At 57.7% G+C, this 23624-nt stretch overlaps 2 protein-coding genes across 11 annotated transcripts in view; one reads left to right on the top strand and one right to left on the bottom strand.

Moving 5' to 3' along the window:
- Positions 1-6819: 6819 nt before the first annotated feature.
- RAB36 (RAB36, member RAS oncogene family) lies at positions 6820-22888 on the bottom strand. 10 transcript variants are annotated; one of them, XM_070628174.1, is made up of 11 exons: positions 22469-22888; positions 21399-21477; positions 18241-18332; positions 16088-16153; positions 15517-15618; positions 13313-13377; positions 11637-11688; positions 10762-10843; positions 10316-10406; positions 8652-8771; positions 6820-8201 (listed from the first exon to the last, which is right to left on the bottom strand). In XM_070628174.1, the coding sequence occupies exons 2-11, from the start codon at positions 21465-21467 to the stop codon at positions 8137-8139; spliced, it is 804 nt and encodes a 267-aa protein (XP_070484275.1). In that variant the 5' UTR covers positions 21468-21477; positions 22469-22888; the 3' UTR covers positions 6820-8136. The 10 variants fall into 10 exon arrangements, with proteins under 10 accessions (XP_070484275.1, XP_070484274.1, XP_070484277.1 ...); XM_070628173.1 differs by having other exon boundaries at positions 10762-10839; positions 11633-11688; positions 22469-22758; XM_070628176.1 differs by having other exon boundaries at positions 8674-8771; positions 10762-10839; positions 11633-11688; positions 22469-22758.
- Positions 22803-23624, top strand: part of RSPH14 (radial spoke head 14 homolog) — a 94759-nt gene continuing 93937 nt past the window's right edge. Inside the window, exon 1 of the mRNA XM_070628183.1 lies at positions 22803-22891. The gene's annotated coding sequence lies outside the window, so the exon portion shown is untranslated. The remainder of the gene's footprint in view (positions 22892-23624) is intronic.

The following is a 23624-nucleotide window of genomic DNA, read 5'->3' as shown; positions in this document are numbered from 1 at the left end:
GCAGAACACAGAACTTGTGATGCCTCAAAACCTGGGGATGGAAACAACCCAAATGTCCACCAGCAGATGAATGGATAGACAGGGTGTGGTACATCCATACAATGGAATATTATTCGGCCATAACAATGAATGCAGGGGCCAGCCCCAGGGCGTAGTGGTTACGTTTGGTGCACTCTGCTTTCAGTTGCCTGGGATCGTGGGTTCAGATCCTGGGCATGGACCTAGACCACTGTCAGCCATGCTGTGGAGGCATCCCACATATAAAGTGGATGAAGATTGGCACAGTTTTTAGCTCAGGGCTAATCTTCCTCAAGCCAAAAAAAAAAAAAAAAAAAAAATGGAATTCAGTACTGATAAATGCTACAACATGAATGACCCTTAAAAAAATTATGTTAGGGGCCGGCCCAGTGGTATAGCAGTTAAGTTTGCATGCTCTGCTTTGGGAGCCCTGGGTTTACGGGTTCTGATCCCAGGCACGGACCTACCCGCACCGCTTATCAAGTCATGCTGTGGCAGGTTTCCCACATATAAAGAAAAGGAAGATGGGTGTGGATGTTAGCTTAGGGCCAGTCTTCCTCGGCAAAAAGAGGAGGATTGGCAGCAGATGTTAACTCAGGGCTAATCTTCCTCCAAAAAAAAAAAATTATGCTAAATGAAAGAAGCCAGTCACAAAAGACCACGTATTGTATGATTCCACTTGCATGAAATGTCCGGAATAGACAAATCTATAGAAATAGAAAGTAGGTTGGTGGTCGCCTAGGGACAGGGGGATGGGAGGAGTGGGGAGTCACTGCTAATAGTCCCTGAGTTTCTTTTGAAAATATTCTAGAACTAGATAGTGGTGATGGCTGCATAACCTTGCGAATATACCAAAAACCATTCAATTGTACACTTGAAATGAGTGAATTATATGTGAATTATATCTCAACAAAGCTATTATATTAAAAAACAAAAATCCCTGGGGATAAGGTAAGCCAGCCTTGAATCCCTGGGTGGGAGCAGCCCCTGGACCTGCTCACTGAGGGGTAAGGATGAGCATTTTTCTAGCATCTTCAAGCTTCCCACTAGCCCAGGGATTCACCCCCATTTCACAGATAAAGGCATGTTCCCAGGTCACCTAGCCTTTCAGCCATGGGCAGACTTGAGAGCCAGTCCTCCAGCTCCAGAGTCTGTGTTCATTCTGAAGTCAAAAGGCCCCATTAGTGTGAAACTAGGAAGGCGCTGACTTGTCCTTCAAATGTCCAATTATTCATTTTAAAATAGACTGGCCACCCTTGCCTTCCTCAGGGGCATCCTGAGCAGGTCTGCCAGCTCCAGTTGAGCAGAATGTGCACTGCACAAGGGCATATATCAAAGGGGACACCATTCCCAGCTTCAGCTGGTAGGTATGAATACTGTTGGTGACAGCAATTGTAAAAATATGTCTTCTTACAAAATCAGTTTATAATGGCGGTTCTCTAACAGATGGATATCAAATGGCTTGAACAAGGATTGCTGTTTTTTTAAATTGAAGTGAGATTCATATAACATAAAATTAACCATTTTAAAGTGAACAATTCAGAGGCATTTAGTACATCCACAACATTGTGCAACCACAACTTGTATCTAGTCAAGAAATATTTTCATCACCCCAAAAGGAAACCCCACACCCATTAAGCAGTTGCTCCCCATTTCACCCTCTTTCCAGCCCCTGACAACCACCAGTCTACTACTATGAGTTTACCTATTCTGGACATTTCATATGAATATTCATACAATATGTGGCCTTTTGTGTCTGGCTGCTTTCACTTAGCATACTCTGTTCAAGATTCATCCAGGTTATAGCACAGAGGCTGAATAATATTCCATAGCATGGATATACTATATCGTGTTTATCCATTCATCTGTTGGTGGACATTTGGCTAGTGTGAATGATGCTGCTCTGAACACGTGTGTACACATACTTGTTTGAGTCCCTATTCTCAATTCTTTGGGGAATGTACCTAGGAGTGGAATCTCTGGGTCATATGGCAATTTTGTTTAACTTTTTGAGGAGCTACATGGGTGCCTTTTTCTAATGCACGCAAAGGCGCCATGTGAGTGGCTACAGCGGCACTGCCTGTGACAGTCACACAGTCTTCAGGGTTCCCGTCCACCCAGCCCTCGCCAGCCACCCAGCCTGGAGCTGGGGGCTCCATAGATGTGATTTCCTTCCACCCTCGCAGCCATCATCTGGGCAAGAGGCAGGGAAAGCGGCTCAGAGAGGGGCAGTGACCCCCCCTCCCATCACACAGCAATAAGTGGGGGCTCAGACTTGAGCCCAGCCTGTCCTAGTCCCAAATGGGTTCTCCTGACCACTGTGCCCTCAGGCAGGATTGTGAGACGTGGCATCATAAAGGCGGCAGGGCTTTCTGCCTGAAGACCTACCTGAGGCCAACTCGAAAGTTTTCTTCTTCCTTCCCTGCCCTGTCTGTACCCTCACCCTCTTTAGGGGCCAGAGGCCAGAGAAGGGCTCCCTTCAAGCGGGATGTGGCCACGTGACCCCCATCTGTCACCCATCATCTGTCATGTGTCAGCCCCGGAGAGCTCCAGGCAAGATCAGAAATCTGGGGCAATCAATAGAGCTGTCCTGAGTCCCGCCTGCCTGTGCTGTGCTGCACAGTGCCCGGCTGGGACCTCCTCCAGGCCCCCAGCCCCCCGCCCAGAGTGGGGAGCAGGGATCTCTGTGGGGCTTCGTTAGCCAAGGGCTCCGGATGAGCAAGGGTGAGGGCCTTCCCTCCCAGCCCCCTCAGCTGTAACTTCACCCACCTCTGGGTGAATCAATTATTGATGAAGCCCCTACAGCCGAGGGAATCCCAGCGGAGGTCCTGGTTGCTGTTCCCAGCTTTCACAGAGAGCAAAGGCGCCAGGACAAGATGAGCTTGTTCCTGAAGGCATAGCCAGTGAGATGGTCCAGGCTGTGGCTTCCAGTGGCCAAAGACCCAGAGAACCCTCAGGCCAGGGTTGCCACCCACCTGTGGGGAACGAGGGGGCCCTGGGGCTGCTTTGCTTCCCAGCCACCCACCATTTATCCCTGAAGATGGGGTGGACAGCAGCCTGGGGACAGGAGGCACCACTCCCGGACCAGCCTGGGGCGCAGGCTCAGGCAGGGGGCTGGCGGCCCTGGGTGCAGAGGAGGTGTCTGGAGTCCAGGAAGGATCTGTGCTGCCTGGAAGGAGGTGGTGTGACAGCCACACTTGCCGTCTGCAGATCAGCTTTCCTCAGGGGAAGGCCCGACATATGGGAGGTGACACTGGGAGGCCACAGCAGATGGCAGGGGAGCCCAGGGAGCTCCTGGGAGGGTGTCTCGTCTCAGGGCAGTGCCTGAGGCTTCTTGGGTGATGGGGTGCCCAGGGCCCCGAGTCTCCAGGAGCCCCTTCTCCCTCGGAAGAGGAGGGCCCTCACCGAGCCGTGTGCTGCTTCTCTGAAAGCTCCCCGTGCCCCACGCCTTCTCACGGCTTTCCTAATTCTTATTCATGTGAACATGTGAACGTGGCTGATCCACTATCCATCTCCGTGTCCCAGTTACCTAGATCTTAGGTAACCTCAGGTCACCTGGCTAAAGACGCCCTGGGTCCCTCGGGAGAGTGAGGTTCATCTGGAGCAGCTCCTCTCCTACCGCCAGGCTGGTATGGAGCTGAATGGATGTCAGCCTCCCCTACCCTCTGGGGGCCACAGCAGGGTTGGAGGCAGGGAGGACAAGCAGGCGCCCAGGGCATAAGACTTAAGGAGGCTGAGAGCGAGTGACCTACTCCAGGTCACTGTGGAGCCTTTGTCACACACCATGGGGCCTTCGAGAAGCACCGACTAAACCCGTGGGGGCTCCGGGAGCAGGCTGTGATGGGGGAAGTGATGATGAACTCATTTCCTGGCTCTGCTGGGCCCCTGAGGAGGGCTGGGGGTAGTTGGGACAGCGCAAATAAACCCTTTTCTGGGGTCACTACGCTAGGCTGCAGGCTGCTGGGACTACCTGACTGGGGGACACACAGGTAAAGGACTCAGTGCCCCAAGGGCGAGGCTGCCTGGAGTGGGATTCCCACTGGGATCAGACCCCAAGCTGGGGTGGGGGGCAGAGGCGGAGGAGAAGGTGCCCAGATGTGTCCCATCACTTGGGCTCTCTGTGCCTGGGCTCCTCACCTGCTAGACGGGGACAGGAGGGTCACGATGCACAGCCCACACGGTTGCTGTGATTGAACCAGCTTCTTCTCTGGGCACTGAGTACTCAGTAAATGGAGGTCCTCACTACTCCCCCAAGAGGCCCTCGCCACTCCTGGATGGCCCCTGCTTTAGGAATGCTGGGCCAGAATTTCCACCGCAAGTGGGTTGGAGTGGTGCCTGATGGGCTGAGGGGTGACCCTGGCTCCTGCCTCCCTCTCCTGGGAGCCCAAGTGGAAAGTTCCAGTTGTAGACAAATCATGTGAGGCTGTGCCGTGTGACCCGTCACGCATGCATTCAGATTCTTGGTGCGCTGCTGCTGGGGCTGCAGCGGTGAACCAGGCAGCCCCCTGAAGCCTCCAGGACAGTCAGCGGAGAATTGTCAGGAGACTGGATGGAGGGGGCCCTGATCTGCCGGGGAGGCCAAAGCAGGCTTCCCCATGGAAGTACCTCATTGTCAGTTCATCAGCAAGGGTCTGGGTGAGGGGCTGTTCCAAGGTGAGAAGGGCCTTGCTGACCCTCAGGATGAAGGGACAGCAGAAACTGTGACAGATTCCTTCATCTTCTCACCCTTCCCCTTAGTTCCCTGTCGTGGCCCCCGGTGAATCCTGGCTCCAGAATTCACACCCTTTGGCGTCCCCTCCCACACTGCCTTGGGTTTTCGGCCAGTAGGAGATGTGGCCAAACGTTCCAGTGTAGCAAGTGGGATGCAAACAGGGGCTTGATAAGCACGTGTCCACTGGGGCTCGTTCTCTTGGACACTCCTCGGAAACCAGCGCCACGCTGTGAGGAAGCCCAGGCTGCCGGGTGAAGAGGCCCTGCCGAGCACCCAGGCAGATGCCACGCCAGCTGCCAGCTACAGAAGCGAGGCCATTTTGGACCACTGGACGGTCATTCCAGTGCCCCAGCCACCAACCACTGAGCAGAGCATCAGGTCAAATCACAGACTCATGGGAAGTGATAAATAGTTGTTACTAAAGCATGAAGTTTTGGGGTGGTTTGTTACACAGCCATAAATACACCAAACGCTCCCCTGCCCCCACAGCCCAAGTGTGTCCTGTGTCCAGGCCCTCCCACGTTGCCTGAGCCTCCTTCCCAGGGCCTGCATGGCTTTCCTTTGGAGTTTTCTGTGGCTGGCTCTTACCAAGCTCCTCCCGAGAAGAGAACATACACTTGAGCCCCGAACAGCCCTCACTGGCTGTTCCAGGCAGGGCTTCAGGACCTTTGAGTGAGTGGTGAGGCACATCCGTCTCAGTTCCCTGAGGGGAGCCATGCACAGGATCGTCCCCCAGGCCGGTCCAGGGTTCGAGCAGGGGCATCTTGGATCAGAGTGCAATATGTCTGCAGGGAGTAACCAGCAACCTTCCTGCCTCCCTTGCACATCTATTGAGCGCCTCCTGTGGGCCTTTCCTCCAGGAGGTGCTGGGGAGACGAGGCCTCAGGCCGCTGTCCTGGCTCTTGGGGTCCCAGGAAAGGGTGAAGGAGAAAGCCCAGACACGGACAACTGCACCTGAAGGTATCAAGTCCTATAAACTTGTGGGGGCGTCCAGAATCCTCCCGGGAAGGGGTGCCCCAGCCGTTGGGCACAGGACAGGGCCTGACACCTGCAGCGACTGTGTCGTGACCAGGGCTGATGGGACTGGGGACAAGGGCTGGAGCACAGGGGCCTGTGGGGGTGGGCTGGGGACTGAGGGCCTTGAATGTCGGGCAAGAGCAGCGTGGCTCAGAGAACAGGGAAGCAGGGGACAGGGCAGAGGAACAAGGTGTTTCTGAAGCACTTGCATATGGTCGTGGGTCTCTGCCCCAGAAATCCACAGCCAAATGTGGAGGTGTTTGAAGGGAATGTCTTTGCTGACTTGTCGTATTGCTGGAACCACGCCGAAGTGATACTGACGGAGGAGACGCTACATCAGGAGTGGGAAGGGACGGAGCTCACACAGTGACGGCACAAGGAGTGTTTAATAAAGGGCCGTTTATGGGGCGGGCGGGAGCACAGGAAATGGCTTGTTTCTAGCTCAGGACATGATTCTTGCCCCTGAACCTGGGCCTGAAGGGCTGAGGGGAGGAGCGTGGAGAGTGCCAGCCCACCCTCGCAGGCTCTCCCATCCCATGACGCTTCCTCTTGTGTGCTGCACACCCGGTCTCAATGCAGCCCCAGTGTGGCCTGCCCCCCAGACTGGGTCCAGTGGACCGAGCCGGGGCCACAGTCCACAGAAGGGCCAGCAAGGCCTCTTCGGGGAATCCAGAGGGTGCAAAGCTGTAATGACAGGGATGGTCACTGTGGCACCTTTGGGGCTGAAAGCTGGGCACAAACCAAATGTCCCACCTACAGGGCACGGTGGGTGGACTCCGGGCTAGCCACAGGAAGGAAAACTGGCAGCTGCCAAAGACAGCAGCAGGCTGGGCACGCGCCCACAGTGAGGGCGCCTCGGCAGGTCATCCAGAATGCAGGGTGCTGGCAGCGGGTGCGCCAAGAGGTCATTCTGGTTAAACAGCAAACAAGCTCATGTAGGAACAGTCTGGAAGGAATCCCACCAGCTGTTAACAACGCTTCTGCCGGGGAGTGCCACCAACGGGAGGGGACTTCCACTTTGTGTTTTATACAAAGCTTTGCACTGTTTTGTTTTACAATAAGCATGAACGTGATTCCTTTAAGAGTGATTTATAAAAAGTATTTTTTCATATCTATAAAAAGAGAGAGCTAAAAATGTGGTGAAAGGGAAACGAACAGAAAAAGATGCCAGTGTTCTTCTGTGATATCTGGCGATCGCTGTGGGCCGACAAGCACCCACTGGGCGCCTGCAGTGCGCCAGCACTGCTTGGGGCACTGGGAGACGGCTCCGACCAGCAAGGCAGCCCAAAAGATGCTGGCCGTCTACAAGGAGCAGGTGGAGGCCAGACTGCCCGCCGGCCTAGGGCACGAGGTGGGCGGGGACGAGTGGGCAGACTGGGGCAGAGGGTGGGACAATCTGAGCGGAGCTGGTGTGCAAGAGAGGGTGGTGGAGTTGGCCTCTGACGTCCTCCAAAGATGCGTGGATGCCATCACCAAGGTCCTGAGAGGCATGTGCCCAGCGCTGGTTCCCAGGCCCTTCCTTGCAGTCAGGCGGGAGAGGGGTGGCAGGGGCAGCAGTGGGTGCCGGTCCGGCAGAGCATGGATGGCTGCTGCAGGCAGCAGAGCCAGGCAGTGACACAAACAGGGGATGTAGCAGCACTGGGCGGTCTTCTCCCCACAGCACAGCTGGGGAAATTCACTGTCCAGGGGGCCCGGAGGGGCGCGAGCGGCCTGTTGTGCCCATCCTCGCCCACGGACCAGGAGGGCAGGACCTGGGGATGGTGGGAGAGTCGGAGATGGTCCCTCGGTCAGAGGGGCCTGAGAGACCTTCTCAGCCACCCTCCTCCAGAGGGGCAGGGCTGCCCACGGGCCTCGCAAATCTGTGGCAAAGGTACAGTGGACAATGAGGAAGGCCCGTTGACAACAGAAAAGTCCCAAGCAGGAATGGTAGAGGGTTTTCCCTCACAGGCTGACCTTGACAAGTCCTGCTTGCCTGCACCCCTGAGATGAGAAGGATTCTGAGGGCAACCCAAAAAAGCTGGGAGAGGGCCCAGGTGGACTGCTGATGAGTGCCGGGGGGGGAGGGCTGCGGGTCATGGGGCACAAGCCTCCTGTGTCTGTAGTCCTGAGGCCTCTCAAGGCCAGAGGGGAAAGTCTGATGACTCTGTAGGTGCGACTGGCCTTCCAGACGGTCACCACAGCGCACCCACCAGCCGGGCAGTGTGGGGCCCTGGCAGCCAGTGGGGGTCTTTCCTGGCTCCCGACCCTCTAAAGAGAAGGGCTGAGTGCTGGGCGCAGCATGGTGGGTGGACAGACACGTCACAGAGCTCGGGCTCCATGTCGCCCCTCCAGTCACAGAAGGCAGTGTCCACGCGTGTGTGCGGAGTGGAGGCCTCTGACGTAGGCCTCAGCTAACAGCAACCCAGGCCAGAGGGACTCTTGCTCTCCTGGGTCTCAGCTGGACTTCCCTCCATTCCTGTGAGGAGGGGAGAAGTCACATCAACCCAGCACCTGCAGCTGACACTGGGCAAGGCCCCCGCTGGTGACTGCCAGCCAGAGCCTGAGCTTGAATTCCTAGGCCTCTTGTTCAAGGCCTGGTGATCTGGCCCAGGTCGCATTCCAGGTGGTGGAACAGAGCGGGCAAAGGCACAGACTAGGAGAGCCAAGGCCAGGACACGTCCATGGAGCCCGGGATGCCCAGACTGGCCCATGAGGAGGCTGCCAGGAGGGCAAGGAGAGCCAGGGAGGGAGTCTGAACTGGCAGGTGGGCTCCAGGAGGATACAGGCCTGAGATCAGAGTGATGGAAGAGAGGACAGCAGAGGGCGGTAAGGTAAGGGAATGGGCGAGTCTTGGGACAGAGGATGGTGGACATGGATTGGAGGCCGGAAGCCTGCTCCCCAGCCCCGAGCCGGCGGCTGTACGCACGAATGAGGTCTCCGTCGCCGACCTGGAGCCGGGCGCTGCTCCTCCTTTCCAGGTCCTGTAGCACCGACTGCTCGAACGCCAGGGCGGCCACACGGCTGAAGAACGCCTTCACGTTCTCCCCTGCGGGCCCACGAGGCAGCTGTGACCCCCGCCTCTGCCCTTGCCCGCACACGCGTCTGGGTGGGAGCTGGGGGATGCTGGAGGCGGGGCAGCCCACCTCTAGGGCTGCCTGGGCCAGTGAAGTGCAGGGGACAGGGCTGGCCTGGCTCCCACCCGGCTCCAGCCCCCTCCGCAGCCCCACCACCTGCCGTGGCAGCTCCCTTAGATGTCTGAGCCTTGGTTTCCCAGCATCTACTCTTCCAATCAGTTGCTACTGAGCCCCTCCTGTGGGCCAGGCGCTGGGACGTGTGGCGATCAGAGGGGTGCCTGCTCTCCTATAACTTTGAGCATCTGTCCAGTGGGCAGCTGTGAGGATTAATGTGCGCTGGCTCCCCATGTCGAGCCTTTGTGTGTCCTCCTCCAGATGAAGGAGGCTGCCCATCTGGGCACAGGGCCAGGGTCCCGCCCCCAACACACACACCACTCTTGTGTAGCTCACAACCTGTACAACTGCACAGGGCAATCCTTCTTGGTCCATAGGAGGCGCTCAGTGAATGTGCTGTTACTCTGATAAGAGGGCAGATTCTCACAGGGCACCAAGTACACGTCAAGACAGAGCAGAGGGAATCAGGCCCAGGTGCTGCCACATTTTTGTGTTGGGATAGAGGTGGTGCTGCCACGCGTGTTGCCTACCCTTAGCGCTCCCGCTGCCTCACCCAGTCCTGGCCAGATGTCTACCGTGGCCCCTCATCTGGGGCAAGGACTACCAGGCGTAACTCCTGAGGCCCCGAGCCCCTGGGGCCTACTATGTGCCGGGCACTACTCATTATTTCTTTCATCCCCCTCAACAACCTGTGTTTTCACTCTATTCTTTGCTTCTCTGCATTTTCTAATTTTTCCTAGTGAATATTTCTGATTTTTGTAATCTAAAACATGTTTTTCCATTAAAAATAAAACGAGATGGACAGCATCGTCCTGCTTCCCAGAGGACACTGAGGCTCGGAGACGTGGGCATCTTGCCGGGTAAGCAGTAGCCTGTGGGTGAAGGCGGCTTGGGGGCTGGGGCCCAGGTTGGGGGGACAGCCCGGGTGGGGTGTGGACAAGGGCCGAGGGGCTGTGAGCCACGTCTCAGTGTCTCCCACGATGACTCCCAGGGAAGGGACAGGAGCCCGCTACCAGGCCCTTCTACGTGCAGGCGGTGCCTCCCAGCAGGATGGCACAGTGTCATAGGTGCGGGCTGTGCTCCAACGCCAGCCCTGCCACTTCCTCCCTGTGACCCTGGAAGTGACTTCACAAGGGTAAAATGGACCTGCCTCATGGGTAGGGGCGGTTTTGTGAGAGAACACGGCGGCATAGGGCCAGGGATCACTATTCCTGCCATCCACGGGGCAGGTTCCTTGTTCCTCTCTAGAGACAGGAGACCCTGCTCAGGCAACGGCAGGCCCTGCATTGTCACCAGCAGCTGCCTGTGATGCAGGCCCATGATGGAGCCACAGAAGAAAACGTGTAAGCCTCCCTGATGGCTGGCCCCACACTCACATGGCGACAGCCCCGTGCCCACTCACCCGTCTTGGCTGACACCGACCAGTACTCAGCCTGCAGCTCGTTGGCCAGGCGCACGGCCTCTGCTTCTGCCTGCTCACACGCCGCCCCTGACTGGGAGAAGCAGCCCTCCTGACACAGCTCCCTGGCCCTCCTGCTGGGAGGCACCCAGGGTAGGCGGCTGCCCACTGTGCCCCCTCCCTCCCCATCTTGCCCTGGGCTGGGTGGCCCCATGGTAGGGGGATGGGGGATGCCTACCCTGGGGTGAGACCCCCATGGTCCCCAGCAAATCTGGGTGCCAGCTGTCCCTCCCTGACAAGATGAGCACAGGAACCTCAAGTGCCCCGGGGGCTGCAGTCCACAAATTCCCATCTGGCATGGCAGTGCCACCCCCCATTCCTTAAGCGTGGGCTGAAGGTGACGCATTTTCCTGAGGGCCGCCCCAGGCCTCCAGCTCTGCTCTGCTCACCAGAAGGTCCTTCTTGGTTCCCACAAGGAACACGAAGCAGGAGCCTGGCTCGTTCTCCCTCAGCGCGTCCTCCAGCCACTGCCTGGAAAGCAGAGAGGGGAGACAGCCTGAGAGATAGCACCTACCCACCTGCAGGGGCCCAGGGGACAGGGGGGCAGACCCAGGTCCTCCCCAGGGTTGGGGGCACCCTGACCCACGCTGGCTGAGTGGGGCACTGGGCCTGCGGCTGAAAGGGCCTCGGCTGGACCTCTGGAGGGGGTGGGGATGCAAGAGCACTGGTCAGGGGCGGTGAAGACCCTGTCCTGGCCCTGTGTCAACTTGGGCGAGTCCTGCACTTCCATAAGCTGGCACAGCTGCTCCGGCCTCCCTCACAGGGTTTGGAGACGCTGGATGCAAATGCCCAAACAAAAGTGAGGCAACAGGGGCTTCGGCCCACTCGCTGGGCAATTCCCGGGAGCAGCAGGAAGACTCCTGGAACTGCTTATGTGGCCAGCTCTCTGCCCAAGACACCACGTGCTAAGTCACATCCCTTCAGACAGGACCGGCTGTGTAATTTGCAGGGGCCAGGGCAAAGTAAAAATGTGAGGCCCCTCATCCAACAATTATTAAGGCTTTCAAGACAGCGACCACAGAGCATTAAGGCGAGCACCCGCCCCTGTGTGGCTGTGCTGGCTGTGCCCTGAGCAGGCTCTGCCCTCAATGGATGGGTGCAAATCTTGAGGTATAACAAGGCAACTGGACAGTATGCAGCCTGTGGGTGGTCCATTCTGACAAGTGAGCCAGTCACTCACACCCACGGGCCCAGGCCTGGGGAATCCTGCCAGGTAGTTTCCCGAGCTTAGGGGGACCCCAGGGGCCACAGAGCCCAGACTTGCCTGGTGTGCTCCAGAGTCTGCACGTCACTGAGGTCAAAGGCCGTGATGATCACTGCACACACGGGAAAGAGCCACGAGCCGTCAGCGACAGGTGAGGCAAACACAAGGGGTTCCCCTCGGTGGCTCCCTGCTCCCCAAGAGGAGGCCAGAGGGAAGCCCAGCTCCTGCAGAAATGCTGGGTGGTCCCTCAGGCACTCAGCCCTGGACCTCACCATGGAGACTGGGAGGGAGACACTCCATGGCTTCCCCTTGGGACCCACCCTCCCACCGCCAGCTCCCACCCACACCCAGCAGCCCAGCCACAGTGGGGAATCCAGGGGGCAAGAGGAGGTGGGCATGGAGCTCGTGGGCTCCTGCATTCAAATCTCCCCTCCTCCACTTACGGCTAAGGAGCTCGGTGAGGGCCTTAACCCTGAGAGCCTCAGTTTCCCCATCTGTGACACGATGAGAATGATACCTCTAGCTCTCAGGGTTGCTGTGAGGATTAAGTGAGAGCAGCTATTTTAAAAGCTCCTGGTGCAGGGCCTGATGCGAGGCAGACTTTCGACCAGTGGCAGCTACCGCTGTGAGGGCGATTAGCAACAACCAGCTTTGGGGAAACAACTTCTGGGGAGCCGGGTGGGCAGAACCCTGGGAGATACAGCCCGCGCCCCCCAGTTCCTCTTGTCACTGGCCCCACCCTGGGCCTGTGGTGCCCAGGGAGGCTGGGACCCCACTGGGATCCTGAGGGCAGCCCCACTTGGAGGACACTGCAGAAAGGCCTGCCGTCTCCTGGTCCGGGGCTGTGAGCAGGCTGGACAAGCTCTCCTCTGCACCTTGGCTGCAGGCTGCAGGCTCCTCCCACAGAGGGGCCGGAAGTGAAGGGGGAAACTGATGATGGTGGTGATGGGGGCTGCGGCGGCTGGGTGCAGGGCTGTGTCGGGTGCCTCACACCTCTCATCCCCACAGGGTGTCAGCCACCCGAGAAGAGAGAGGCCGCAGTGGACGTGGCCAAGCTGACCTCTAACCCACAGCAGAGATGCTTGTGGTTTGTCTCCTATTTTTGCTTTTTTCAAATCTTAATGAAAATGTTGATTTTTTACACCAGGACTGCGTAGACATAACTGTGCCTCATAACCTGAATTTGGTTTGGGTTACTTTGGACAGTTTTCTCCCATCTCCCACTGAAACCCCTTCCTATCTGCTTCCTGGGCCAGGGGGGCTGGAGTCGGGAGCTTCTGCTGCCGCCGCCCGCTGACCAGGAGGCCTGCCCAGTGCCCGGGCCCATCTGCTGCCCTGACCTGGGGGTGGAGCCCTCCTGCGCTCACCCCCATTTCTCCCCTCTGGCCTAGCCTCTCTCCCACCTCCTCCCGGAGTCGACTCTGCTCTTCTTTTCTGGGTCTCTGGACATGTACTTCCCCCTGAGTGTCTTTCTGAGCTGAAACTGAGCTGAGACTTACGAGGAGCACCTACCGCCACAGGGTCCCTGCAGAGTGTGACTGCAGAGGCCAGCCCGCGCCCAGCTGGAAGGCAGCTTCCCCGTCCCCCAGGACCAGCCCGGGGGGTGTTCTCAGTGGTGCTCAGAGGACACATTTGGTGCCTCCGCAGAGCACCTGGACTTCTCGTCGTTGAGACCAGTGGGGAGCCCCCACTGCATGTGCCCGAGGCCCCACCATTGCCATCACCCGGCTGCTCACCCTGGGCACCCCGGTAGTAGGCGGAGGCGATGCACTTGAACTTTTCCTGCCCTGCTGTGTCCCAGCTGTGTGGTGGCAGAGAGAGAAATGGAAAGAGAGGTGGTAGATTAAGCAACTGCAGTGGTCTGAGCCAGCAGAATGGTAGGGCCAGGGGCGGGCAGACCTGAGGGCCCACGCCAGCTGCATGGGCCTCAGGAAGTGCCTGCTGCCAGCCAGCCATCCCGCCCCCCAATTCCTTATGATCTCCTCCTGGGGTGCCCCACAGGGGAATTCCCTGGCTGGATTCACCATGCCCACGGGGGAGAGACACAGCCTTCTGAGTTCCACTGCCCAGATGAAGGGAGTTGTAGCTCAGTCCCTCTGACTAGGCCATTAAAAAGGAGAATACGCTCTCTGATGTACCGCTCTGCAGATGTGCAAGTCCACTGTAAGGGAGGCCCTGGGATTAGGCCAGACCTGCCAGCTGTGGCTCTTACTAGCTCATGTGTGACTAGGCCATGGCTTCACGTTCCACACTGCAGGGGAGGGGATGCTCAGCTCCCCGCATGGGGGGAGGGGGTGTCTAACAGGGACATGGTTTGCATCTCCTGGGTGACTCTGATCAGTTAGCTCTGGTTCTCTGGAGAAGCTGAGCCCTGGCTCCATGGAAAAGAATGCAACAATCCATTAATGAGGCCTGCCATTGGGCACAGTATAGGAGAGTGGGGAGTACATGCTGAGATCTACTGGCCCTGGTTTAGAAACAGGCAGGAGGTCAGTAGGTAGGACTGAATCTGAAAATCCATCCTGTTTTTAAATCAACAGATCAAAATTGAACTTTTCTCAGTAAACCAAAAAGTAAACAAGCCATGAATAAGACATCAATGGTCAGGAATTTTTTCAGGTGATCCAGCATGATGCCAGCTGAGTGGGGAGCTAGAAGGGTGGCCTAGAGGTGGGGCCAGTTGGGTGGCTGGCAATGACCTCAATGAGAGGCCAACCCAGGACAGTGTCCCTCTTTTGTCCTGGGTCCTCTAATTAGATACGGCCTGTGGTCACAATGGTGAGCCCAGCCACAGGCCACTCTCTGCCTGGCTCTTTGCTCCTCTCAGCTCTCCTGGCTCCAGGCCCCCTGGTCCTGCAGCCCTGCATTTTCAAGCCTCTTCTGCTCTGGTCTGACCGTGTACTCTCCCTGGGGTGAGAGTTGGTGGTACCATCTGGCTCCAGACTACACTGGGGCTGACCTCAGAGAAGCGGGCAGAGTCTCGACAGAGTTGGGGGCTGAGGTCCAGGAGAGGGTGAGCTCCATCTTGATTGCCACGGATCCCCAGGCCCAGCCCAGGCAGGGCATGGAGGACTGAGGACGAAACCAGAGGAGCGGGCGTGGACTCCAGAGAGAGAGAAAGGAGAAGGGGACAGGACAGAGGCCTGGTGAACGCCAGCAGACAAGGGGAGGGGGGCAGGGACAGCCACGCAGGAGAGTGAGAAGGGGAGGGGGCCACACAGGAGAGCCTGGGATGGGCAGGGAGCCCTGCAGGAGGAGCAGGGCTAGAAATGTGGGCAGGTCTGCAGCATCCTGCAGGTGCCAGAGGAGAGGGAAGGCAAGTTCCAGAGCTCTGGTGGGAGAGCGTGAGCCTGGGGGAGAGACTCTGGGCTGTTCTGAGGGAAACCAGAGGGGAGGGGCCTAAGCCAGTGGGCTCCTGAGAGGCCGAGGCATGGAGGCTGGCAGGGAAGAAGACAGACAGAGGGAGAGAGGCAGGGGGAGTGGAGTGAGGGCAGTGGGGTGAGTGTTGGCCCATTTGCTAGATGGGAACAGAGGCTCAGAGGTCTGAAGTGACTTGCCAAAGGCCACCCTGCTGGCCTGGCAAGTGGGATCATGGATGGCCAGGCAGGGGAGTGGCAGGGACCAGTAGCCAGAACCTGGAAAGTAGGGGGGCATCAGGGGAGAATGGGGGTAGGTCGTGGGTGGGCACATCAGGCTATGAGGACTTTTCTAGGTCCCACAAATAACACAAGACACCTGTAGGGACTGAGGGAGCATCCACGGCCTCAGGGAACTGGGGGAGCCCAGTTTCACACCACCATCCCAGGCCTGCTTGTCTGGACAGGGCCTTGCTGAGCACCACGGGGCAGAGTCGAGGAGCTCGCCAAGACCCTCTCCAGGGGTCTCCATGGAGTCCCCCCACAAGCTACACAGGAAACCGCACAACACAATGGCAACTCACATCTGGAGACTGTAGGGAACCCCAGCGATCTCAAAGCGCTCGATTTCAAAGTCCACCCCGATGGTGGCCTTGTAGTCACGGTCAAAAACATTCTTGCAAAACCTGTGGGAGCCAAGGAAACCATCAGAGACGCTGTGCACAAAAGCTTCGCTCATGACAGTGAAAGTCTGGAGGCAACAAAAAGTCTACCCACAGGGAATCACTAAGGAGATGATGGTCCATGGAGACCACAGACAAACGGACAGACAGCCGACCGGAACTATGTGGAGGAAGAGAGACTGCAGCAGCCCGGACAGCAAACACCGTGAGTCAGGGACAGGGAAAGAGAAAGCGGTATCCATTTGCAGCAAGGGCAGGGTGGTGTGAGCCGTGGCCCCAGGGGGACAGTGTGACCAGTGCCAGGCTCCTGGTTGCCACACTCTGCCTGATCCCACCATCTCCCTCATTTCTTGCACCCCCTCTGCAACAAGTGTGGTTCTCAGTAGCCACACAGTCTCAACTACAACGTCATCTGAGCCTCCCAGGCAAAGGGTGACAACCTGGTGCTGGAAGGTGTGGCCAGTGAGCGCACCTGTGGATGAGGCTGGTCTTGCCCACGTAGAGATCGCCAACGACAACCACCTTGGAGAGTTTGAGCCTGTCAGGAATATGGCCGTGTTGCTCTCAAGCAGGGTCACGAGACATCTTCACACACGCGGGCCCTTGTTCCCCTGTGCTCCCACCCGTGAACCACTCCACAATACCAGACACAGGACAGGCCACCTGCTGAGACACTCTGGGATGTCTCTCCCCCTCCCTGGCCCTCAGAAGGGAGCCAGGAGAGCCTGCATTTGTTCTGGGGACGCTGCTGTCCCTGGGGCTGTACCCCTGATCTCACTGGGCCCAAGTCCCTGTTGTGAGGATTAGAAATGGCCACAATGAGAGGCTGAGGGAGCAGAGGGAAGAGCCCCAGGTGAAGCTGTGTCCAAGCAGGGGGCACAGCCAGGACCCTGGAGCACACTGAGGGTGCGGACACAGCGCCACTGTGCAGGGGACATAAGCACAGACTGCAGAGCCCCTGCGCGTCCTACCCAGCCTGGGGCTGGGTGCCTGACAGGCTCCTGCTCCTCGCAAACACACTCACTGAGCAGGACACTACTGTCACCCACTCCTTTGGAGGGGCCTGCAAGGGCCAGACAGGCCATGTGGTGAGTCGTGGACAGGACTCAGGTCTGCATGTCCGGGCTCTGGCTTGAGGCATAACAGCTCTGAGGTTCTTGGGCTCTCTGGGGACCCTGCTCACTGAGAACTGGTGCCACCTTGCTGTGTGTGCCCTGCACTCCCCCCAGCAGCTTTCCTGGGACTATTGATGGTGCTTCAAGAGTTTCCACAGCTCACGCTAAAGCTCAACAGGTCAACATCTGACCGGGGACTTCCTCTGCCTTCAGACAGCAAAAGGGCACCTATGTCACCTGGTGAGCTGGTGCAGCTCACCTGTCCAAGTCTGTGAGGGCGGAGGCCGTGTCTCCTCTGTTCCCAGGCAGCCTCTAATTCTGGAACAGGGTGGCCCTGACTTGGCTTTTCAGAGGAAGGAGTAAAGGTACTGCCAAGGTATTGTGGGGGTACCCTCTGTGCCTCAGTCTCCCCATCTCCCAGAGCTGTCATGAAGGCTCAGGGAGATAATCTTTGCGAAGCACCTGGTATGGAACCAGCACTCTCGAATCAGTGGCCAGCACTCTCATCCCACAACCACGGCTGCTTTGGTCATCCTGACCTGAGCCTCACCTCACTTTGTGCCGTCTTGGGACCCTCAGAGCTGGGCCTCTGCTGTGGCCTCCACACACCTGTGTGACAACTCTGAGCTCAGCCATGTCCCTGAGCAGACTGTGAGCTCCTCAGGGTGAGGGCAAAAGCAGGCCCTTGTACCTGCTTATTACAAGAAGCGACTGTCGAGCCAGCCCTGACAGCCTAGTGGTTAAAGTTCAGTGTGCTCCACTTGGGTGGCGTGGGTTCAGTTCCGGGCACCAAACACCACTCTTCTGTCAGTAGCTGTGCTGTGAGCCATCGATGTGAGCCAGGCTCACACAGAAGAACTAGAAGGACCTACAACTAGCATTTGCAACTACATGCTGGGGCTTTTGGCATCAGATGTTAGCTCAGGGTCAATCTTTCCAGAAAAAAAAAAGAAGTGACTGTTGTAAGATCCCTGTGCTGGCAGTGCCAGGTGCTGCAGGAACAAGGTGGTGCCAGGTGCCAGGTGCTACCGAGGCAGGAACAGGACAGACATGGCCCTGGCCCTCATGGGCTAGGTCTAGTGAGGAATCCAGACAGGCAGACTGGCAATTCCATGAGAGAAGCACGTGGGGCACAGGAGCACAGGGAGGGGCCCCGCCCAGCCCAGGCTGGGAGGCAGAGTAGCCAGGAGGCTCAGAGAAGGCCCCAGAGGACCCGACACTCTACAGAGACCTGAAAAGTAAGAAGACATTCCAGACACAGGAAACAGACACATGCTGAGACCTCGCGCTGACAAATCACGGCCCAGCTTGCTGAGAGGAGGGAAAGCTGTTCGGTATGGCAGAGGTGTCGAGGAAAGCCAGACGGGATTCCCAGGCGTCTTCAGGCCTGTACTGGGCTGCGCCGGCACAGCCTAAGTGGTTCATTTGTTCCCTCACACATTCAATCACGCACCCATTCCTTCCTGCCATCTCCCCACATCCTGCACCCCTGGGCCGAGGCGGCACTCACCCGACGGTCCCCGTGTTCCTGCGCTGGCAGGCGGCGCTGACCTGCCCGTGGAAGTGCTCCTTGAGCTGCAGGCAGGCGTCTGGCATGTAGCACTGGAAAGAGACAGGCAGGCAGGCGGGCACATGATCCTGCGAAGCTGCAGCCCCACCACTGAGCAGGGCAGCGAGGTGGTGACTTACTCCCCAGCGTCCCTCCTTCCCGAGCCTCCAGGCTGCCAGCCTCATTAGCTTCCCTGATCCCGCTGTCACCTCTGTCTCTACCATGTCAGCAGCCTCGAGACTCCAGGGTCTCGTGAGCTCCCAGGAGCAGCAGCAGGCTGGGCCAGACCAAAGAGGCCAGGCGGGGACTCCGCAGGTGCTCGCTGGGGGCGGCCGGGCCCTTGCTGCGGGCGGGCAGCAGGCCTCCATTCTCAGGTCCTCGGGAGAGATGAGGCGTCGGCTCTCAGGGCCCTTGTAGCTCCTAGACCCCATCCCCACCCCTTCTACAGATCTCTCATGCCATTCTTATTTTTAAAATATGCATATATGTGCATGGAAAGTGCCCTGGAAGGCACTTTCAATCTTCCACATTTCTTGGAAGGCAGAACTGGGAAGTGGTTTAAGAGCACGGCCACAGGGTCAGGAAGACCTGTGTCCACCCCTAGCTGCTGTGTGACCCTGGGCAGTTGCCTAACGTCTCCAAACTTTAATTTCCCCATCTGTCAAACCTCAGAGACTTGGGGGCACAAAATGAGATACTTTTTGTAAAGCTATCAGCACAGAGCCAGCCTGGAACACACCAAGAGCTCGACAAACGTCTGTGGCTATTAAGACACCATGACATGTGTCAAAGGCACATTCATTTTATAATTAGAAAAAATGATATTGAACAAACTACAGATTCCCATTACGCTTTGCTCTCAGATTGGCTGAGGCTAAGTACGGAGTGTGGTGAAGACACGGGGAGAAGGGCACTGTGAAGGGGAGACTGCTGATGTGCTCTGCTGTGACATGCAGCGGTCCCCCCGGACAGCTGCTGTGTCCCTCAGGGTACTGCCGGACCCACAGCTCCCCTGTGGCCGGGCTCGGCCCTCTCCCCTAGTCCTGGCGTTTCTTCTGAGTGCTCAGGCATGGAGACGGGCTCTGCTCTGGCTCCAGGGGTGACTGAGGCAGCAGGGACAGTGGAAGGAGCTTTGCCAAAGGGCAAGCTAAGAAACCTCACTGAGCCCACCTCCTCATCTGTGAGTGGGCCCCCTCCTGACAGCAGCTCTGCACCTGGGCATCAGAGGATTAGATGGGAAATGCAGGTGAACAGCCAGCCTCGCAGACCACGTCACGCAGAAGCGTGTCAGCGGCCTCGTGAGAAAGCTGGCTGCTCTTCTATGTCAGCCCCAAGCTGGGGGCCGGCCTGGACGCGGTGGTCAGCAGAGGGGCCCCACCATTGGAAGGACTGGAGAGGTGTAATAAGGAAGGCGAGGCAGGAAGTGTGAGCTGATTTGACAGAGAGGGAAACCGAGGCTCCTGGAGTAAAGGGAAGGACTTGCCCCACCTGCTGTCGAATGTCTCAGTTCTGAAGTTGTGTGACCCTGGGGTACAGGATGAACTTGGCCAGCAGTGGCCTGTGACCCCTGACTGCCACAGGCAGTTGGGGGAGAATCTCACCTTCTGTGGAAACAGGACAAAAGCCCCAGGCCTCTTCCCACGATAGGCTCTGGAGTCAGCCACAGCTGGATCAAGTCCTGGCTCCACCATGCCCAGCTGTGTGACCTCAGGCAGCCCTCCCTACCTCTCTGAGCCTCCCTTCCTGCTCTGTAAACGGGATCCTTTGTCCCGCGAGACCTGGACTGTTTTGTGCGGATCACGCTTCCCTTCCTTTTGGCTCATTAGACACCAGTCTCTGGCATCCCTGGGTACACTGTCAAGCTCTGGAGGGAAGCAACTGCCTGGGCCTCTGAGGAGACGGCAAGTCCTGGGGGACTTGTCATGAGTCTGAGGCCCCAAGCCTGTCTCTGTGGCTGTGTGGAGAAAGAACTCCAGGGGGAAGGCACAAGAAGGGGAGGAGGAGTGACTGCAGACCCCAGATACCCAGAGCCGACAGTCACCTCCCTCCTCCCTACCAGCCTGGGCACAGAATTCAAAAGATACAGGCGCCAGTGGGTGGAGAGGAGTTCTCCTTCCATGCCTGTCCCAGGCCACACGGAGGCAACCACCGACAGCAGATCTTATGTGCCCTTTCAGGGGTATTTTCTGAGTGTGTAAGCAAACACATACATTTCTCTCTCCCGTCTCCTTTGTTTCACACATGAGAGTGTGCTCCACACGGCTCCATTCCTTGCATTTTTACTTGATGATTTACTTTGGCTTGCATCACACATCAGCACCGGAAGAGGTGCCACATTCTTCCTCACTTCTCTGTCAGCAAGTAGCATTTTGCTGTCTAAGCAGCCCCCTTTCGAGGATATTTATGTTGTGTCTGATCTTCTGATTTATAAATGTGGCAACGCCTGGCCTCGAATGGCTGGATGAGGAGGTGGGGGCATCTGCAGTGTTGGGAAATACTGTCCCACTGCCCCGCCAGAGGCTGCACTGACTTGCATTCCCTGCTGCAACTAATACTGGATTTTAATACAGATGGAGGAGAGCTGTGAGTTCTCAGCAGGAACCAAAGGTAGAATGGTAAGCGAGGAGAACCCTGGACTTGGTGTCAGGAAACTGGAGAGTTTTGATAACAGTAATGATAATAATGAAAACAACAGTAACCACAACTCAGGCAAAGGAGCTCCTGTTTACCATGAGCCAGGCGCCCAATGTGAGAGGAATTATCCTTGTGTGTCAGTGGCTCTGAGAGGTTGAGTAACTTGCCCATAGTCACACAGCTTAATGACAGAGGCAGGATTCACACCCAGGACTGTCTGACTGACTGCAAGGTCCATGCCCTTAACCTCCATGCCACACTGCCTCCTGGTGTCACCCTTAACTTGCTGGCCCACCTTGGGCAAGTCAACCCCAGGTCTCCCAGCTTCTCCAGAATTCTGATAAGTCCCTGGGGGCTGTCAGTGAGGGCTGACCTCCCCGCTTCACCTGCTTTGTTTCCAGTGGTGAGTGCAGGTGGGGACGCTGGATGTGGCTGTGGTGTCAGGGGAGCAATGCACACATAAAGGGCTGGCCTAATGACTCTACCTTAGGGAAGCTGGTGATGACACGGTCCCGGCTCACAGGGGGCCCCAAAGGCATCAGGGAGGACCTCATCCTTGCAGTCCTGTGGACCCAACCAGGGGGAAAGAGAGTTAGGGAGCTGTGCAAATCCCTGGGGACTCACACATAAGTTTATGCCTAACTTTTCAGTAGCTCTTCTTTCTCCTGAGGAAGATGGTCCCTGAGCTAACATCTGTTGCCAATCTTCCTCCTTTTGCTTGAGGAAGATTCACCCTGAGCTAACATCCGTGCCAGTCCTCCCCTATTTTGTATGTGGGTCACCACCACAGCATGGCCGTGGAGGAGTGGTGTAGGTCCACACCTGGGAATGGAACCTGGGCTGCCAAAGAAGAGTATGTGGAACCTAATAGGCCATGGGGCTGGCCCCATTCAGCAGCTTTAAAAACAGATCCAGGCCTCCTTCTCTGTCAGGACTATCTGCTGGAGGTCATCTCTTTCAATCTGCAGGCAGCACCGTGGGGTGGGGGTGCTGGGGAGACCAGGCCTGCATGGCCCTGCCTGGGAGTCCTTAAGACAGGCGTCTCCTCCAGTCTGGCGTCCAACTGGGAGCGGCTCCTCTCTGAGGTCATCACTGGGGTGCGAGTGAGGCATGGCACCAATGCTAGGCTGCGCACCACAGCCCGGGGAAGAGAAGTAGAACGGGGAGGGGTCCTCTGATCCTAGCCTCTAAGGGATGAGGCCCTGGGTGGCCCGGGGCCTCAGGTTTCAGCCCAGAGACCCGTTTGAGGACGTCCCCCAGCGCCGGGCTCCTCACGCCTATTCCACAGCCTTGCTCTCCTCCTGTCCGCCCCCTCCCCCCACTAGGGTGGCCTTGACCGAGGCCTGCTGCCCTCCCGATCTGACCTGCTCTTTCCAGGACCAGAACCGGCCTGGCCCAGTGCGGGCGCGTAGAAAGAGGCGGCTCCGGGGCCCAGGCCGCGTTCAGGTTATGGCGGCAGGAGGTGGGCAGGGGACGCGGAGTGCTCCCGACGCCAGCCTGGGACGCGCCCTCACGGGGGGCGCCGAGGGGGGCACAGAGCGGGCGGCGGACTCACCCGCTGCGGCTGCAGAAGCTCGGGGCTCCGCGCTGCCTGGTCCGGCTGGGCCCGCGGCGGCGATCACCATGGCAACGGGCGCCACTAGGGACCCGCGGCGTCCGACGAATCCCGAACGTCTGGGGCGGGGTCTGGGCGGAGTTCACCGCGGTAAGAGTCCCACGCGCGGCCTGCTCCAGCGATCACCCTAGCAACCAAAGCCTCCCGGGAGCCACCGGAAGCTGCTGGTCCGCGGCCAGAGCGCCGGCGACCATCACGGCAACGAGGGCGGGGCCGGATAGGCTGGCTGTGGTGGGGCCGCGGCGGCCGGGGGTGGAGCCGGGGTTCCGGGGGCGGGGTCTGGGCGGGGCCGACCGTGGAGAGACTCGCGCACCCGATCTCCCTGGCGATCACCGCGGCTGGGCGGGGTGGTGGCTCAAACTGGTAGGGATATGCGAAATGTTTAAGTATTTATTTTCATAATATATTAAATATTATTTTTCTGGTTATCTAAATATTTCGTGTTTTTCTTTATATATTGGTATGGAGGGATCTTCAAGATCCCTTGACCACTTTCTCTCACGTCCCATATCTGACCTTTCAGTAAATCCTGTAGGTTCTACCCCAAAAATATGTACAGTATCCTCTCTCTCCCTCCCTCTTCCAGTGGTATCACCCTGGTCCGAGCATCATCTTCTCTCCCCTTAACTGGCCTCCCTGCTTGCACCCTTGCCCTCTCCTGTTCCCAGTGCAGCAGCTCCAGAGATCCTTCTGTTGAAACTGAGATCAGATCATGTCAGTCCTCGGCTCCAAACCCTCCAGTGCCTCTTCATCTCTCTCAGATTAATGAAGTCTTTACAATAGCCCAAGAGACCCCACGTTATTTGTTCCCGCTCCATTTCCTCTCTCATCTCATCTCCTACTTAGCCCCACCCCCATCCCACACATGCTCCACTGGCCTCCTTGCTGGCCATCCTACACCCCAGACACTGGGGTGTTCGCACTGGCTGTTCCCTAGGCCTGCAATACTTTCCCCCCAGATGCCCACATCGCTCCCCTCCCTCACCTTCTTCAAGTTTGCTCAGCTGTCACCTCGAGATGAGGCCTCCCCTAAGCACCTTGTTGACAATAGCAGCATCCTCCCAACCCCTTATTCTGCTCTATTTCTCCCAGGCAC

The sequence above is a fragment of the Equus przewalskii genome, chromosome 7 (assembly GCF_037783145.1).
Source record: "Equus przewalskii isolate Varuska chromosome 7, EquPr2, whole genome shotgun sequence".
NCBI lineage: Eukaryota > Metazoa > Chordata > Mammalia > Perissodactyla > Equidae > Equus > Equus przewalskii.
The sequence above is the reverse complement of the archived record's forward strand: the minus strand, read 5'-3'. Positions and strand labels throughout refer to the sequence as shown.

What these genes read in the sequence shown, in the direction of transcription:
- RAB36 (XM_070628170.1), bottom strand. Translation starts at nt 21,467, where the DNA reads ATGAGGTCCTCCCTGATGCCTTTGGGGCCCCCTGTGAGCCGGGACCGT. An exon ending in GTTCCCTACAGTCTCCAGAT is followed by an intron (nt 13,378 to 15,516) that starts GTGAGTTGCCAT and finishes GCCACCACACAG; the next exon opens with CTGGGACACAGCAGGGCAGG. An exon ending in CTACTACCGGGGTGCCCAGG is followed by an intron (nt 11,689 to 13,312) that starts GTGAGCAGCCGG and finishes CCGTGTGTGCAG; the next exon opens with TGATCATCACGGCCTTTGAC.